The sequence below is a fragment of the Oncorhynchus masou genome, chromosome 21, assembly GCF_036934945.1.
Source record: "Oncorhynchus masou masou isolate Uvic2021 chromosome 21, UVic_Omas_1.1, whole genome shotgun sequence".
In the NCBI taxonomy this organism is placed as follows: domain Eukaryota; kingdom Metazoa; phylum Chordata; class Actinopteri; order Salmoniformes; family Salmonidae; genus Oncorhynchus; species Oncorhynchus masou.
In genome coordinates, this window is record NC_088232.1 from 51,811,264 (window position 1) to 51,827,918 (window position 16,655).

The 16,655-nt window shown below is 46.2% G+C and overlaps 1 protein-coding gene across 1 annotated transcript in view; it reads left to right on the plus strand.

Annotated features, from left to right (window-relative positions):
- LOC135508498 (oocyte zinc finger protein XlCOF6.1-like) overlaps positions 1 to 16,284 on the plus strand; it is a 34,955-nt gene extending 18,671 nt beyond the window's left edge. The window contains exons 3-4 of the mRNA XM_064928746.1: positions 3,592 to 3,702; positions 14,525 to 16,284. Coding sequence (XP_064784818.1) covers positions 3,592 to 3,702; positions 14,525 to 15,630 — 1,217 coding nt within the window. The 3' untranslated portion in view covers positions 15,631 to 16,284. The remainder of the gene's footprint in view (positions 1 to 3,591; positions 3,703 to 14,524) is intronic.
- Positions 16,285 to 16,655: the final 371 nt, after the last annotated feature.

The following is a 16,655-nucleotide window of genomic DNA, read 5'->3' on the forward strand; positions in this document are numbered from 1 at the left end:
TGATGATTACCCAGGTAACAGAGCAGGGTTTATCATGGGGATAGGATGATTACCCAGGTAACAGAGCAGGGTTTATCATGGGATTGTGATGATTACCCAGGTAACAGAGCAGGGTTTATCATGGGAATGTGATGATTACCCAGGTAACAGAGCAGGGTTTATCATGGGGATAGGATGATTACCCAGGTAACAGAGCAGGGTTTATCATGGGAATGTGATGATTACCCAGGTAACAGAGCAGGGTTTATCATGGGAATGTGATGATTACCCAGGTAACAGAGCAGGGTTTATCATGGGGAATGTGATGATTACCCAGGTAACAGAGCAGGGTTTATCATGGGAATGTGATGATTACCCAGGTAACAGAGCAGGGTTTATCATGGGATTGTGATGATTACCCAGGTAACAGAGCAGGGTTTATCATGGGATTGTGATGATTACCCAGGTAACAGAGCAGGGTTTATCATGGGATTGTGATGATTACCCAGGTAACAGAGCAGGGTTTATCATGGGGATAGGATGATTACCCAGGTAACAGAGCAGGGTTTATCATGGGATTGTGATGATTACCCAGGTAACAGAGCAGGGTTTATCATGGGATTGTGATGATTACCCAGGTAACAGAGCAGGGTTTATCATGGGGATAGGATGATTACCCAGGTAACAGAGCAGGGTTTATCATGGGAATGTGATGATTACCCAGGTAACAGAGCAGGGTTTATCATGGGAATGTGATGATTACCCAGGTAACAGAGCAGGGTTTATCATGGGGAATGTGATGATTACCCAGGTAACAGAGCAGGGTTTATCATGGGAATGTGATGATTACCCAGGTAACAGAGCAGGGTTTATCATGGGGATAGGATGATTACCCAGGTAAACAGAGCAGGGTTTAATCAACAGTGGTTGCAACCAAGGTAGGACGGCAGGAGTGTATTTGTTGGGCCCAGACTGTAGCAAAACATTTGGTCTGTTGCAAAACGTTTTGCAACGGAAACCGTTTACTTCAGGGATCATCAACTAGATTCTGCTGTGGAATGATTTTATTTTCTTGAGCGGATGGCCAGGGAAACATAACTACAAATAATTTGTAGACCGCAAATTGATGCAAGAAGCCCAAGCAGATATGACTAAAACCTTGCTTATGTTTATATACAATCACATACAAGGAATTCCCATGCATTATAGAGATATACTGTAACATATTTCCAAAATTAAAATCACTTGGAGCTGAATTGTTGGTGCTTTTACAATATTTTATGTTAAAAAAAAGAATTGCTCAGAACTTTACGTTTAGAGGCAAATAAAATTACTCTAAAACGTTCTGCAATGTAAATTAGTTTCTATTGGACACATTTCAGGCAGGTCCCTCCCTGTTTTGTTACGTTTGCTTCTGTTTACTTCCGTTTGGTTCCTTGAATAAACGGTTTCCATTGCAAAATGATCTGCATCAGGCCAAACTGTTTGCTACCGTGTGCACTAATGATTACACCCGGACGTCTCAACAGCTGTTACTCCAGTGTTGTTCTGGTTCTCAAGGGCCAAAGTGTCTGCTGGGTTTCATATTTTCGTACTTTTAGTCAGAGACAGATTGGTTACATTATTTTTAAGATGTTATCTTATTTTTCACTTAGGACACCTGGGACTGGGGTTAGGACACCTGGGGTTAAAACACCTGGGGCTGGGGTTAGGACACCTGGGGTTAAAACACCTGGGGCTGGGGTTAAGACACCTGGCATTAGGACACCTGGGGCTGGGGTTAAAACACCTGGGATTAAGACACCTGGGGCTGGGGTTAAGACACCTGGGATTAAGACACCTGGGGCTAGGACACCTGGGGCTAGGACACCTGGGGCTAGGACACCTGGGGCTGGGATGCCTGGGGCTGGGAATTAGGACACCCGGACCTGGGATTAAGACACCTGGGGCTGGGACGCCAGGGGTTAGGACACCTGGGGCTGGGGCGCCTGGGGTTGGGGTTGGGGTTAGGACGCCTGGGGTTTGTGTTAGGACGCCTGGTGTTGGGACGCCTGGTGTTGGGATTAGGACGCCTGGGGCTGGGACGCCTGGGGCTGGGACGCCTGGGGCTGGGACGCCTGGGGCTGGGACGCCTGGGGCCGGGGTTAGGACACATGGGGCTGGGGTTAGGACACATGGGGCTGGGGTTAGGACGCCTGGGGTTGGGACGCCTGGGGCTGGGATTAGGACACCTGGGACTGGGGTTAGGACGCCTGGGGCTAGGACGCCTGGGGCTAGGACTCTTGGGGTTAGGACACCTGGGGCTGGGGTTAGGACACCTGGGGCTAGGACACCTGGGGCTGGGGTTAGGACGCCTGGGGTTGGGACACCTGGGGCTGGCATGCCTGGGGCTGGGGTTAGGACGCCTGGGGCTGGGGCTGGGACTCTTGGGGTTAGGACACCTGGGCCTGGGACGCCTGGGGCTGGGGTTAGGACACCTGGGGCTGGGGTTAGGACACCTGGGGTTAGGACACCTGGGGCTGGGGTTAGGACGGCTGGGGTTAGGACACCTGGGGCTGGGGTTAGGACACCTGGGGTTAGGACACCTGGGGCTGGTACGCCTGGGGTTAGGACACCTGGGGCTGGGACGCCTGGGGTTGGGACGTTTGGGGTTGGGACGCCTGGGGCTGGGATTAGGACACCTGGGGTTGGGACGCCTGGGGTTGGGATGCCTGTGTTTAGGACACCTGGGCCTTGGGTTAGGACACCTGGGGCTGGGTCACCTGGGGCTGGCACATCTGGGGTTGGGGTTAGGGCGCCTGGGGTTAGGACGCCTGTGGTTGGGGTTAGAACGCCTAGGTTTGGGACACCTGGGGCCGGGATTGGGACGCCTGGGGTTGGGACGCCTGGAGTTAGGATGCCTGGAGTTGGGGGGGCTGGGACGGCTGCTGGGGCTGGGGCTGGGAGTAGGACGCCTGGGGCTGGGACGCCTGGGGCTGGGACGCCTGGGGCTGGGACGCCTGGGGCTGGGGTTAGCACACTTGGGGTTGGGGTTAGCACACGTGGGGTTGGGGTTAGCACACGTGGGGTTGGGGTTGGGACGCCTGGGGTTGGGACGCCTGGGGCTGGGGTTAGCACACTTGGGGCTGGGGTTAGCACACTTGGGGTTGGGGTTGGGACGCCTGGGGTTGGGACGCCTGGGGCTGGGGTTAGCACACCTGGTGTTAGGACGCCTGGGGTTGGGACACCTGGGGCTGGGGTGAGCACACCTGGGGTTGGGATTAGGACGGCTGGGGTTGGGACGCCTGGGGTTGGGGTTAGGACACCTGGGGCTGGGGTTAGGACACCTGGGGCTGGGACGCCTGGGGCTGGGACGCCTGGGGCTGGGACGCCTGGTGTTGGGACACCTGGGGCTGGGTCTGGGACACCTGGGGCTGGAACACCTGGGGCTGGGACACCTGGGGCTGGGGTTAGGACACCTGGGGTTGGGACACCATGCATTTTCAAAGGACATACTTGGGTTATTTAGTTGCTCGCCAACCACTTTGCCACATGGTTTTAGTATCCATTTTATTTCCTCAAGTCAATGCAAGTTAACGTAGTTGAACCTTTTCCTTGTTCTCATTTACACAGAAGAGAGTCCAGAGATGGCGCCAGTGAAGGTGGCAGACAGCAGTCAAACGCTTGGGCAGAATGTCACCTTTAAAGAAGAGGAGAAGGATGACTTTGGGGAATCTGATCATGGTAAGAGCAGGTTTGATCTAGTTTTTTAGGCCCGTCAGGATCCAGGAACACATTAGTTGATGTCACAGTTTAAAAGTCCAACTACAGCTATTAAAAAAAATAAAAAATAAAAACATTAAAAAAAAAATCCTATGGGGAAAAAAAAAGACATTCCAAGTCAAATCACATTTTATTGGTCGCATACACATGTTTAGCAGATGTTATTGCGGGTGTAGCAAAATGCTTGTAAATGCAGTGCATTTGAGGTTTTGAGCAAAATAGTTTTTATTTGATTTTTTTTAAACAATTGCAAAATATAAGAGTTAGGCAATTCAAGGAGGTGGTCTGATATCATTGGTTTCCCCTCTTTCTTGCGAGAACAATAGAGGGGCAATGTAGGACAATTGCGCCTTTAAAAATTTTTAACTAGGCAAGTCAGTTAAGAAATTCTTACAATGACGGCCTTCCGGGGAACAGTTGGTTAACTGCCTTGTTTAGGGGCAGAATGATAGATTTTTACCAGCTCTGGGATTAGATCCAGCAACCTTTCGGTTACTGGCCCAACGCTCTAGCCACTAGAATACCTGCTGCCCCCACCAACCAGTGGCCACTTGATAACAAATGGCCCGAAACAGCAGCCGAATTCAGATATTTTTCTACTAATTTTTACAAATCAGATCAGCTCTTAAGAAGAACTGATGTGACCCCCCCCACACACACACACACACACACACATTTGTGCTAAGTCGGAGTACACCTGGATCACCTATTGGGGTGCTATTGCTAATGAAATCAGGTGCTACATTAGGCTCTAGGGAGGCTGGAGTGGGCCTTCAACACTATAAGCGCTAAAGTGAACAATGCATAATTATGGAATCTCCAATTGTGAATGAAGAACAAGATAGTCCATTCTATTGTATTGGTACATGTGACCGACCCAGCTCAAATCGGTCTTATGAAACAACATTTGAAATGGATTATTATAATATATTTTTTTACATTGGATAAAAGTAGAGCTACAACATTGTATATCATACACTACAGTTGAGGACCAATGGGAAAGTAATTCTGCTTTGAAAGTTGATAACCTTGTAAACTCACTTTTGAGAAAATGGCCTTTGAATGCTTTGATACCTCCTGGAGAGCTCTCCTTTGTCGACACCCATTCGGCATTAATCACACCTTCTTAAGCCTTAGCCCCACCCATCTCTTTAAGGATTCACATGTGAGGTCATGTGCTCAACAGTGAGTAGTGTAGTAAAGATTAAGACTAAAAGTAGTAGCCTACAATAAGGAACAATTCCAGTTAAACAGTGTCCAGATAAAAACATTTTATAAATATTGCATAGTAGAAATAGATATTGTCAATATAAATAATATACAGTACAAACAATATCACTATCAGTGATAGATGAGGTAGTGTTATGTATACAATGATGTTTTGCGAGACTGGAATATGTTCTGGGATTCTTCTGATGGCAGTGAGGAGTACACCACATCAGTCCCCGCCTTGATCAATAAGTGCATCGAAGACGTCGTCCCCACAGTGATTGTACGTACATACCCCAACCAGAAGCCATGGATTACAGGCAACATCCGCGCTGAGCTAAAGGCTAGAGTTGCCGCTTTCAAGGTGCGGGACTCTAACCTGGAAGCTTATAAGAAATCCTGCTATGCCCTCTGACGAAACATCAAACAGGCGAAGCGTCAATACAGGGCTAAGATTGAATCGTACTACAACGGCTCTAATGCATGTCAGATGTGACAGAGTCTGCCAACTATTACAGACTACAAAGGGAAGCACAGCCGCGAGCTGCCCAGTGACACGAGCAAACCAGACGAGCCAAATAACACTGAGGCATGCATGAGAGCATCAGCAGCTCTGGATGACTGTGTGATCACGCTCTCCGTAGCCGGCGTGAGTAAGACCTTTAAACAGGTCAACATACACAAGGACACAGGGCCAGACGGATTATCAGGACGTGTTCTTAGAGCAAGCGCTGACCAACTGGCAGGTGTCTTCACTGACATTTTCAACATGTCCCTGATTGAGTCTAAAACAACATTGCTTCAAGCAGACCACCATTATGTTATTGGGCACAGGGACTAAGGTAACCTGCCTAAATGACTACAGACCCGTAGCACTCACGTCCGTAGGCATGAAGTGCTTTGAAAAGGCTGGTAATGGCACATTAACTCCATTATCCCAGAAACCCTAGACCCACTCCAATTTGCATACTGCTCAAACAGATCCACAGATGATGCAATCTCTATTGCACTCCACATTGCCCTTCCCCAACTGGACAGAAGAAACACCTACGTGAGAATGCTGTTCATTGACTACAGCTCAGCGTTCAACACCATAGTGCCCTCCAAGCTTATCACTAAGCTAAGAATCTTGGGACTAAACACCTCCCTCTGCAACTGGATCCTGGACTTCCTGATGGGCCACCCCCAGGTGGTAAGGGTAGGTAGCAAAACATCTGCCATGCTGAGCCTCAACACTGGAGCCTCGCAGGGGTGCGTGCTCAGTTCTCTCCTGCACTCCCTGTTCACCCACGACTGCAACACCATTAAGTGTGTAGACGACACAACAGCAGTAGGCCTGATCAACGACGAGTCCAATTTGTAAGTCGCTCTGGATAAGAGCGTCTGCTAAATGACTTAAATGTAATGTAAATGAGACAGCCTATAGGGAGGAGGTCAGAGACTTGGCGCTGACAGAGATGGCCGCCTCGCTTTACGTTCCTAGGAAACTATGCAGTATTTTTTTTATGTGTTATTTCTTACATTGTTACCCCAGGAAATATTAGGTTTTATTACATACAGTCGGGAAGAACTATTGGATATACAGTGGGGCAAAAAAGTATTTAGTCAGCCACCAATTGTGCAAGTTCTCCCACTTAGATGAGAAGCCTGTAATTTTCATCATAGGTACACTTCAACTATGACAGAATTTGAAAAACAAAATCCAGAAAATCACATTGTAGGATTTTTAATGAATTTATTTGCAAATTATGGTGGAATATAAGTATTTGGTCACCTACAAGCAAGCAAGATTTCTGGCTCTCACAGACCTGTAACTTCTTCTTTAAGAGGCTCCTCTGTCCTCCACTCGTTACCTGTATTAATGGCACCTGTTTGAACTTGTTATCAGTATAAAAGACACCTGTCCACAACCTCAAACACTCCAAACTCCACTATGGCCAAGACCAAAGAGCTGCCAAAGGACATCAGAAGCAAAGTTGTAGACCTGCACCAGGCTGGGAAGACTGAATCTGCAATAGGTAAGCAGCTTGGTTTGAAGAAATCAACTGTGGGAGCAAATATTAGGAAATGGAAGCCATAAAAGACCACTGATAATCTCCCTTGATCTGGGGCTCCACGCAAGATCTCACCCCGTGGGGTCAAAATGATCACAAGAACGGTGAGCAAAAAATCCCAGAACCACACGGGGGACCTAGTGAATGACCTGCAGAGAGCTGGGACCAAAGTAACAAAGCCTACCATCAGTAACACACTACGCCGCCAGGGACTTAAATCCTGCAGTGCCAGATGTGTCCCCCTGCTTAAGCCAGTACATGTCCAGGCCCATCTGAAGTTTGCTAGAGAGCATTTAGATGATCCAGAAGAAAATTGTTAGAATGTCATATGGTCAGATGAAACCAAAATATAACTTTTTGGTGAAAACTCAACTCGTCGTGTTTGGAGGACAAAGAATGCTGAGTTGCATCCAAAGAACACCATACCTACTGTGAAGTATGGGGGTAGAAACATCAGGCTTTGGGGCTGTTTTTTTGCAAAGGGACCAGGACAACTGATCCGTGTAAAGGAAAGAATGAATTGGGCCATGTATCGTGAGATTTTTCAGCAAGGGCATTGAAGATGAAACGTGGCTGGGTCTTTCAGCATGACAATGATCCCAAAAACACCGCCCGGACAACGGAGTGGCTTCGTAAGAAGCATTTCAAGGTCCTGGAGTGACCTAGACAGTCTCCAGATCTCAACCCCATAGAAAATCTTTGGAGGGAATTGAAAGTCCATGTTGCCCAGCAACAGCCCCAAAACATCACTGCTCTAGAGGAGATCTGCATGGAGGAATGGGCCAAAATACCGGTCATTGCCAACAAAGGGTATATAAAAGTATTGAGAAACTTTTGTTATTGACAAAATACTTATTGTCCACCATAATTTGCAAGTAAATTCATTAAAAGTCCTACAATGTGATTTTCTGGATTTTTTTTCTTCTCTCATTTTGTCTGTCATATTTGAATTGTACCTATGATAAACATTACAGGCCTCATCTTTAAGTGGGAGAACTTGCACAATTGGTGGCTGACTAAATACTTTTTGTGCTTTGAGAGACTAGTCAAGGACCATATCATCTCCATCCTACCTGACACCCTAGACCACATAGACCCACATCCAAGAAGGTTTTTTATGGCCCCTGGGATGATCTTGATTTATTATTAGAACCGGCCCGCAGACCGCAGCAAGCCGGCAGCCCGCAGATCTTTTACACGCACCAATACTACATTTCCCACAATGCAACCGCACTGACAGGCTGCTTCATTTCAATATTTATTGGCACCCAGCATCACAGTAAAATTAACTTTCAGATACCCATCAAAAATGGCAAAACGGAAGGTGGACACTGAGAACCGGGGGTTTCAAACAAGGTGGGAGTCGGAGTATATGTTCACGGAGGTAGCTGGAAAACCTGTGTGTCTTCTGTGTGGAGAGTGTGGCGGTACTGTATAATCTGAACGACATTATGAAACGAAACACGCGGACAAAAACAAGAATATGGACATGGAACAAAGGCTACAAAAGGCAGAGGAATTAAAACGAGGCCCAAATCTCGACAGGCTCTGTTCAAAAAAGCCAAATCACAGGCCAGGCTGCTGTCAAGGCCAGTTTTTTGCACTTTATTTTATTGTATTTCAATCCAACTATATTTTAAAAATATTTCAGCAGTGGATGATAGAAAATTGCTATTATTGTTTTTTTCTTTGAAGTAAATTTAGCCCACTTTTGCTAAAATAGAAAATATAGGCTACTGATGGTGCCTGATGTTCATGTTATGGGGATTTTTATATAAAGGAAATTTGTCTTTTGTGTCTGTTGAAAATTAAAGATTACTGACAGAGCCATAAGAAAATATTGCTTTATTTATCTGATCATATTGGAATATATTTGTTAGGTTTTCAGTAGGTTCAATTAGGTTCACTAGACTATATGCGTCATTTAAAAATTTTTCAATGAACATTCGAACAATCCGGCCCTCGGCTTGTAGCTAAATTTTTTATTTGGCCCTCCGTCCATTTGACTTTGACACCCCTGCCCTAGACCCACTCCAATTTGCTTACTGCCCCAATAGGTCCACAGACGACACAATCGCAACCACACTGCACACTGCCCTAACCCATCTGGACAAGAGGAATACCTATGTGAGAATGCTGTTCATCAACTACAGCTCAGCATTTAACACCATAGTAGCCTCAACTCGTCATCAAGCTCTGGACCCTGGGTCTCGACCCCGCCCTGTGCAACTGGGTACTGGACTTCCTGACAGGCTGCCCCCAGGTGGTGAGGGTAGGTAACAACATCTCCATCCGCTGATCCACAACACTGGGGCCCCACAAGGGTGTGTTCTCAGCCCTCTCCTGTACTCCCTGTTCACCCATGACTGTGTGGCCATGCATGCCTCCAATTCAATCATCAAGTTTGCAGACAACACTACAGTGGTAGGCTTGATTACCAACAACAACGAGGAGATGAGGGCCCTCGGAGTGTGGTGTCAGGAAAATAACCTCACGCTCACCGTCAACCAAAGAAAGGAGATGATCGTGGACTTCAGGAAACAGCAGAGGGAACACCCCCCCCCCCCCATCCACATCGATGGAACAGTAGTGGAAAGGGTGGAGAGTTAAGTTCCTCGGCGTACACATCACGGACAAACTGAAATGGTCCACCCACACAGACAGCGTGGTGAAGAAGGTGCAGCAGCGCCTCTTCAACCTCAGGAGGCTGAAGAAATTCGGCTTGTCACCAAAAACACTCAAACTTTTTCAGATGCACAATCGATAGCATCCTGTTGGGCTGTATCACCGCCTGGTACGGCAACTGCTCCACCCACAACCGTAAAGCTCTCCAGAGGGTAATGAGGTCTGCACAACGCATCACCGGGGGCAAACTACCTGCCCTCCAGGACACCTACACCACTGATGTCACAGGAAGGCCAAAAAGATCATCAAGGACAACAACCACCCGAGCCACTGCCTGTTCACCCCGCAATCATCCAGAAGGCGAGGTCAGTACAGGTGCTTCAAAGCTGGGACCGAGAGACTGAAACAGCTTCTATCTCAAGGCCATCAGACTGTTAAACAGCCATCACTAACATTGCGTGGCTGCTGCCAACATACTGACTCATCTCTAGCCACTTTAATAATGAAACATTGATGTAATAAATGTATCACTAGCCATTGTATATGTTTACATACCCTACATTACTCATCTCATGTATATACTGTACTCTATACCGTTCGGCCATCGCTCATTCATATATTTTTATTAATTCCTTTACACTTGTGTGTGTATAAGGTAGTTGTTGTGAAATTGTTAGGTTAGATTACTTGTTAGATATTACTGCATGGTTGGAACTAGAAGCCCAAGCATTTCGCTACACTCGCATTAACATCTGCTACTCATGTGTATGTGACAAATATAATTTGATGGTGCCAGAATAACAACCTATCCCTCAACATAACCAAGACTAAGGAGATGATTGTGGACTACAGGAAAAGGAGCACCGAGCACGCCCCCATTCTCATCGACGGGGCTGTAGTGGAGCAGTTTGAGTGCTTCAAGTTCCTTGGTGTCCGCATCGCCAACAAACTATCTTGGTCCAAACACACCAAGACAGTCATGAAGAGGGCACGACAAAAACCTATTCCCCCTCAGGAGACTAAAAAGATTTGTCATGGGTCCTCAGATCCTCAAACGTTTTACAGCTGCAACATCGAGCGCATCCTGACTGGTTGCATCACTGCCTGGTACGGCAACTGCTCTACCTCCGACCGCAAGGCACTACAGAGTGTCGTGCAAACGGCCCAGTACATCACCAGTACATCATCCAGGACCTCTATACCAGACGGTGTCAGAGGAAGGTCTTAAAAATGGTCAATTCCATATTCAGGTGTTGGATGTTCGTAAATTCAAATCAAACTTTGTCATATGCACCGAATACAACGTGTGTAGACATAACCATGAAATTCTTACAAGCCCTTAACCAAGAGGGCAGTTCAAGAAAGAGTTAAAATATTTACAAAATAATGTAAAAAATAATTAGGGGGGGTACCGGTATAGAGTTAATGTGTGGGGGCAGAAGTTAGTCAAGGCAATTTAGGTAGGGGTGAAGTGACGATGCATAGATAAACAGCAGTGTAAAAAACAAGTGTGTGTGTGTGTGTGTGTGGGGGGGGGGGGGTCGATGTAAATATTCCAGTGGCCATTTGCTTAATTCTTCAGCAGACTTATGCCTTGGGGTAGAAGCTGTTAAGGAGCCTTTTAGTCCTAGATTTGGCACTCCGGTACCGCTTGCCGGGCGGAAGCAGAGAGAACAGTCTGACTTGGCTGACAGGAGTCTCTGAAAATGGTATGGCCTTTCCTCGGACACGGCCTATTCTATAGGTCCTGGATGGCAGGAAACTTGGCCACAGTGATGTACTGGGCTGTACGCACTACCCTCTGTAGCGCCTTAAGCTCAGACGCCGAGCAGTTACCATACCAGGCGTTGATGCAACCAGTCAGGATGCTCTCGATGGTGCAGCTGTAGAACTTTGAGGATCTGGGGACCCATGTCAAATCTTTTCAGTCTCCTGAGGGGGAAAAGGTGTTGTCGTGCCCTCTTCACAACTGTCTTGGACCCTGATAGTTCGTTGGTGATGTGGACACCAAGGAACTTAACTCTCAACCCGCTCCATTACAGCCCCGTCGATGTTATTGGGGGCCTGTTCGGCCCATCTTTTCCTGTAGTCCACAATCAGCTCCTTTGTCTTGCTCACATTGAGGGAGAGGTTGTTGTCCTGGCACCACACTGCCAGGTCTCTGACCTCACTATAGGCTGTCTCATCGTTGTCTGTGATCAGGCCTACCACTTGTGCTGTCAGCAAACTTGGTGTTGGAGTTGTGTTTGGCCTCGCAGTCGTGGGTAACAAGGAGTACAGGAGGGGATCAGAATGGCGGATGTGTTGTTACCTACCCTCACCACCTGGGTGCGGCCCGTCATGAAGTCCAGGATCCAGTGGCAGAGGGAGGTGTTTAGTCCCAGGGTCCTTAGCTTAGTGATGAGCTTTGTGGGCACTATGGTGTTGAACTATGAGCTGTAGTCTATGAACAGCATTCTCACATAGGTGTTCCTTTTGTCCAGGTGAGAAAGGGCAGTGTGGAGTGTGATTGTGTCATCTGTGGATCTGTTTGAGTGGTATGCAAATTGGAGTAGGTTTAGGGTATCTGGGAGGATGCTGTTGATGTGAGCCATGACCAGCCTTTCAAAGCACTTCATGGCTGCTGACGTGAGTGCTACGGGGCGAAAATCATTTTGGCAGGTTACCTTAGTGTTCTTGGTTACAGGGACTATGGTGGTCTGCTTGAAACATGTAGGTATTACAGAGAGAGGACAGGGAGATGTTAAATGTCAGTGAAGACACTTGCCAGTTGGTCCGTGCATGCTTTGAGTACACATCCTGGTTATCCATCTGGCCCCGTGGCTTTGTGAATATTGACCTGATTTAAAGGTCTTGCTCACATCAGCTACCGAGAGTGTTATCACACAGTTAAGAACAGCTGGTGCTCTCATGCATGCTTCAGTGATGCTTTCCTCGAAGCGAGCATAAAAGGCATTTAGCTCATCTGGTAGGCTTGTGTCACTGGGAAGCTCGCTGCTGGGTTATCTAGAGTTTTTTTTTCTCCTCTGGCTGCACATGTGACATGCTGGTAGAAATGAGGTAAAATGGATTTAAGTTTGCCTGCATTAAAGTTCGCGGCCACTAGGGGTGCCGCTTCTGGATGAGCATTTTCTTGTTTGTTTATGGCCTTCAACAGCTGGTTGAGTGCAGTCTTAGTGGCAGCATCGGTGTGTGGTGGTAAATAGACGGCTACGAATAATATAGATGAGAACTCTTGGTAGATAGGTTGGTCTACAGCTTATCATAAGGTACTCTCTTAATATTAGACATCGCACACCAGCTGTTATTGACAAATAAACAAACACCCCTCGTCTTACCAGAAAGCTTTTCTGTCCTGCCGGTGCATAGAAAATCCCGCCAGCTCAATATTATCTGTCGTCGTTCAGCCACGACTCAGTGAAATATAAGATATTGCAGTTGTTAACGTCCCGTTGGTTGTGTAATCTTGATCGTACGACATCCATTTTAATTTTCCAATGATTGCACGTTGGCCAATAGAAAGGATGGCAGTGGGAGTTTACTCACTCGCCTACGAATTCTCCGAAGGCAGCCCGACCTCCGCCCCCTTTTTTTGCCATCGCAAATGACAGGGATTTGGGCCCGTTCCTGAGAAAGCAGTATATCCTTCCCGCCCGACTGTTTTTAAAGAAACATTATTCTTCCAGTTCGAGGTGAGTAATCGCTGGTCCTGATGTCCAGAAGTTATTTTTGGTCATAAGCGACGGTAGCAGCAACTTTAGGTACAAAATAAGTTAAACAATGCGAAAAGATGGAACAAAATAGCACAGCCGGTTAGGAGCCAGTAAAACGTCATAAAAAGCCATCCCCTCTAGCGTTATTCTGCGCTCTTGTACTCAGACGAGAGTGTCCTGAAATAGTTGTTGTGGTGACGTTCTATTGAAATGGATACTTGCATAGTCTAAGTTTTAATAAACAATACATTTTATTTTAAAGCCGCGTTAGACAGGATTACCTTCACATACTGACCAGCTCAAATGCAAATCCAATCCAAACTCATCTCTCGGCATGTCCAGCCCACTTATTACCTCAGCCAATCATGGCTAGCGGGAAGGTTGCGGTTCTTTTTCTGTGGCTTAACCAACTAGGCTCATAATTTACCAATTTTATTCGTATTTACAGATGGCATACAAGTTTAAGGCACATGAAAGTCCACGTTCAAGAAGGAATTTCTTACCCCCAAAAAAAGTTGACGTTCAAACAGCTCTTCTGTGAAGTTGTGACCCGTGACATGTGACCCGCTTCAGGAAACTAGGCGCATCTTCTAATTATAAATCTCAAAATGGTATGTAACCTAATATCAGTCCACCCAATCCAAGCAGGTCTATCAGTCTACTCTAACCTGCTTAAAGTACACTGTGTGAGCGGGAAATTGTTTATCATTTGACTGCGCATCTTGGGCATTTTGTTTTTGTCGTTATAAAAACAAGCTTTTACCTTGTTCCAACACACACACAGTCACACACTTTGTTTCGTAGTCATACCAAAAGTGCACTCCATGAATTAAATTGATTTAACACATGTTTTTAGTGGTTTTGTTTCCTACAGAGTTGACAAACAAAGGAATACGCTATTGTGCTTGAAATAAAGTAAAATATATTTTAATGTTACCTTAGACGTTCATAAACACAACCAAGTTGTTATTGTGAAAGCATATATGAAATTGATTAAATTACACTGTTAGAATGTTGCAGTCAAAATGATTGCTCATTAGTTCCAAAGTACAGAAACCTACTGTAAGTAACTAATTTCAGGACTGCTTTATTGGGCACATTGCTTTCTTTTAATTTGATGAGAAAAATTAAGCATTTGTGTTTCACCAGCTCACTTGATCTTCTGTTGTCATTTTTACACAGGAGAGACCCCGAACTCCTCTGACCAAGTTGAGACATTTCCTGCTTCAGTCAAGCATCGTCGGAAAGTGAGCAAAGTGAAGAGGTCTCACCGCTGTCCTCACTGTGAGAAGAGTTTCCCGTTTCTTTCATATCTTGAAAGACACGTGCGAAAACATTCCGGAGAGAAGCCTTACTCTTGCTCTGACTGTGGGATGAGTTTCTCCCAACTGAGTGGCTTGAATGTGCACCAGCGAACACACACTGGAGAGAAGCCTCATCACTGTCCTCACTGTGAGGAGAGTTTCCCATTCCCATCATATCTTGAAAGACACCTGCGAAAACATTCAGGAGAGAAGCCTTATTCCTGCTCTGTCTGTGGGATGAGTTTCTCTCAACGCAGTGGCTTGAATGTGCACCAGCGATCACACACTGGAGAGAAGCCTCACCACTGTCCTCACTGTGAGGAGAGTTTCCCATTCCCATCATATCTTGAAAGACATCTGCGTAAACATTCTGGAGAAAAGCCTTATTCCTGCTCTGTCTGTGGGATGAGTTTCTCTCAACTGAGTGGCTTGAATGTGCACCAGCGAACACACACTGGAGAGAAGCCTCACCACTGTCCTCAGTGTAAGGAGAGTTTCCCATTCCCATCATATCTTGAAAGACACATGCGAAAACATTCTGGAGAGAAGCCTTATTCCTGCTCTGTCTGTGGGATGAGTTTCTCTCAACTGAGTGGCTTGAATGTGCACCAGCGAACACACACTGGAGAGAAGCCTCACCGCTGTCCTCACTGTGAGAAGAGTTTCCCATTCCCATCATATCTTGAAATACACCTGCGGAAACATTCTGGAGAGAAACCGTACTCCTGCTCCGACTGTGGGAAATGCTTCACAACATCAAGTCATCTAACCTCTCATCGGATAACTCACACAGGGGAGAAGCCTTACTCCTGCTCTGACTGTGGGAAGAGTTTCCCATTCCCATCATATCTTGAAAGACACCTGCGGAAACATTCTGGAGAGAAACCTTACTGCTGTTCTGACTGTGGGAAATGCTTCACCACATCAAGCAATCTAACGCTACATCAGAGTGCACACAGGGGAGAAGCCTTACTAATGATCTGACAAGTGTGGAAGAATCTCATCTGGACAGCCTGAACCTTAACAAGTAAAACACACAGGAGAAAAACCTTACTCCTGCTCTAACTGTGGGGAAGGATTTCACCTCACCAAGTCATCAAACCGTTCATAAGAGAGTGCATGCAGGAAAAAAAAGCCTTATCAATGTTCTGAATGTGGGTACCTTCGAACACCACCAGCGAATAAGTACAGGAGAGAAGTCGTACTCTTGTCCTGACTGTGAGAAGTGCTTCACCTCATTGAATCAGTTAAGTGTTCGTCATAGCACTATATCTGCTACGTCTTTGCTGATCGATTACATTGTAAAATTACATTGTGCTGCCCTTTTTATAGACCTGTGGAAGTATTTCGATTGTGTTGACCAATTTTGGCGGCAGGTAGAGCGTTGGACTAGTAATCGAAAGGTTGCAAGATCGAATCCCCGAGCTGACCAGGTAAAATTCTGTCGTTCTGCCCCTGAACAAGGCAGTTAACCCACTGTTCCTAGACTGTCATTGAAAATAAGAATTTGTTCTTAACTGACTTGCCTACTCAAAAATTGGCCTGGGTCAGGCAACCTGCATTTGGTTTGAAAACAACCTGACCGAGAGGACACTTCTGATGGTGTTAAATAAAGTTTCCTTTAGTACTAAAGGTGCCCCCCCGTGTCAATTTTGGGCCCTGTACTTTTTACTATCTATATCAACACTATTGGTTTGTAAGAAATTGTAACCTCCACCAGTATGTGGACGATACTGTAGTGTATTCTGTTCACAAGGCTCGTCCAGAACTACAATCTGCCTTATGTTTTGCAGAAAGCCTTTGTTGAACTGAAGTTGGTACTTAATGCAGGTAACCAGGTATGTTATTTTCAAAAACACTTAAATGTATTTGATGTTTTATCCATATATATATTCATTGAGTGTCCCTGTTTATTATAATAATACATGGGACTTATTTTCAATGTCGCTTTTACCATTGTGGAAACTAAACAGAAAACAAGACAACATCAGGAAGAAACAAAACCATGA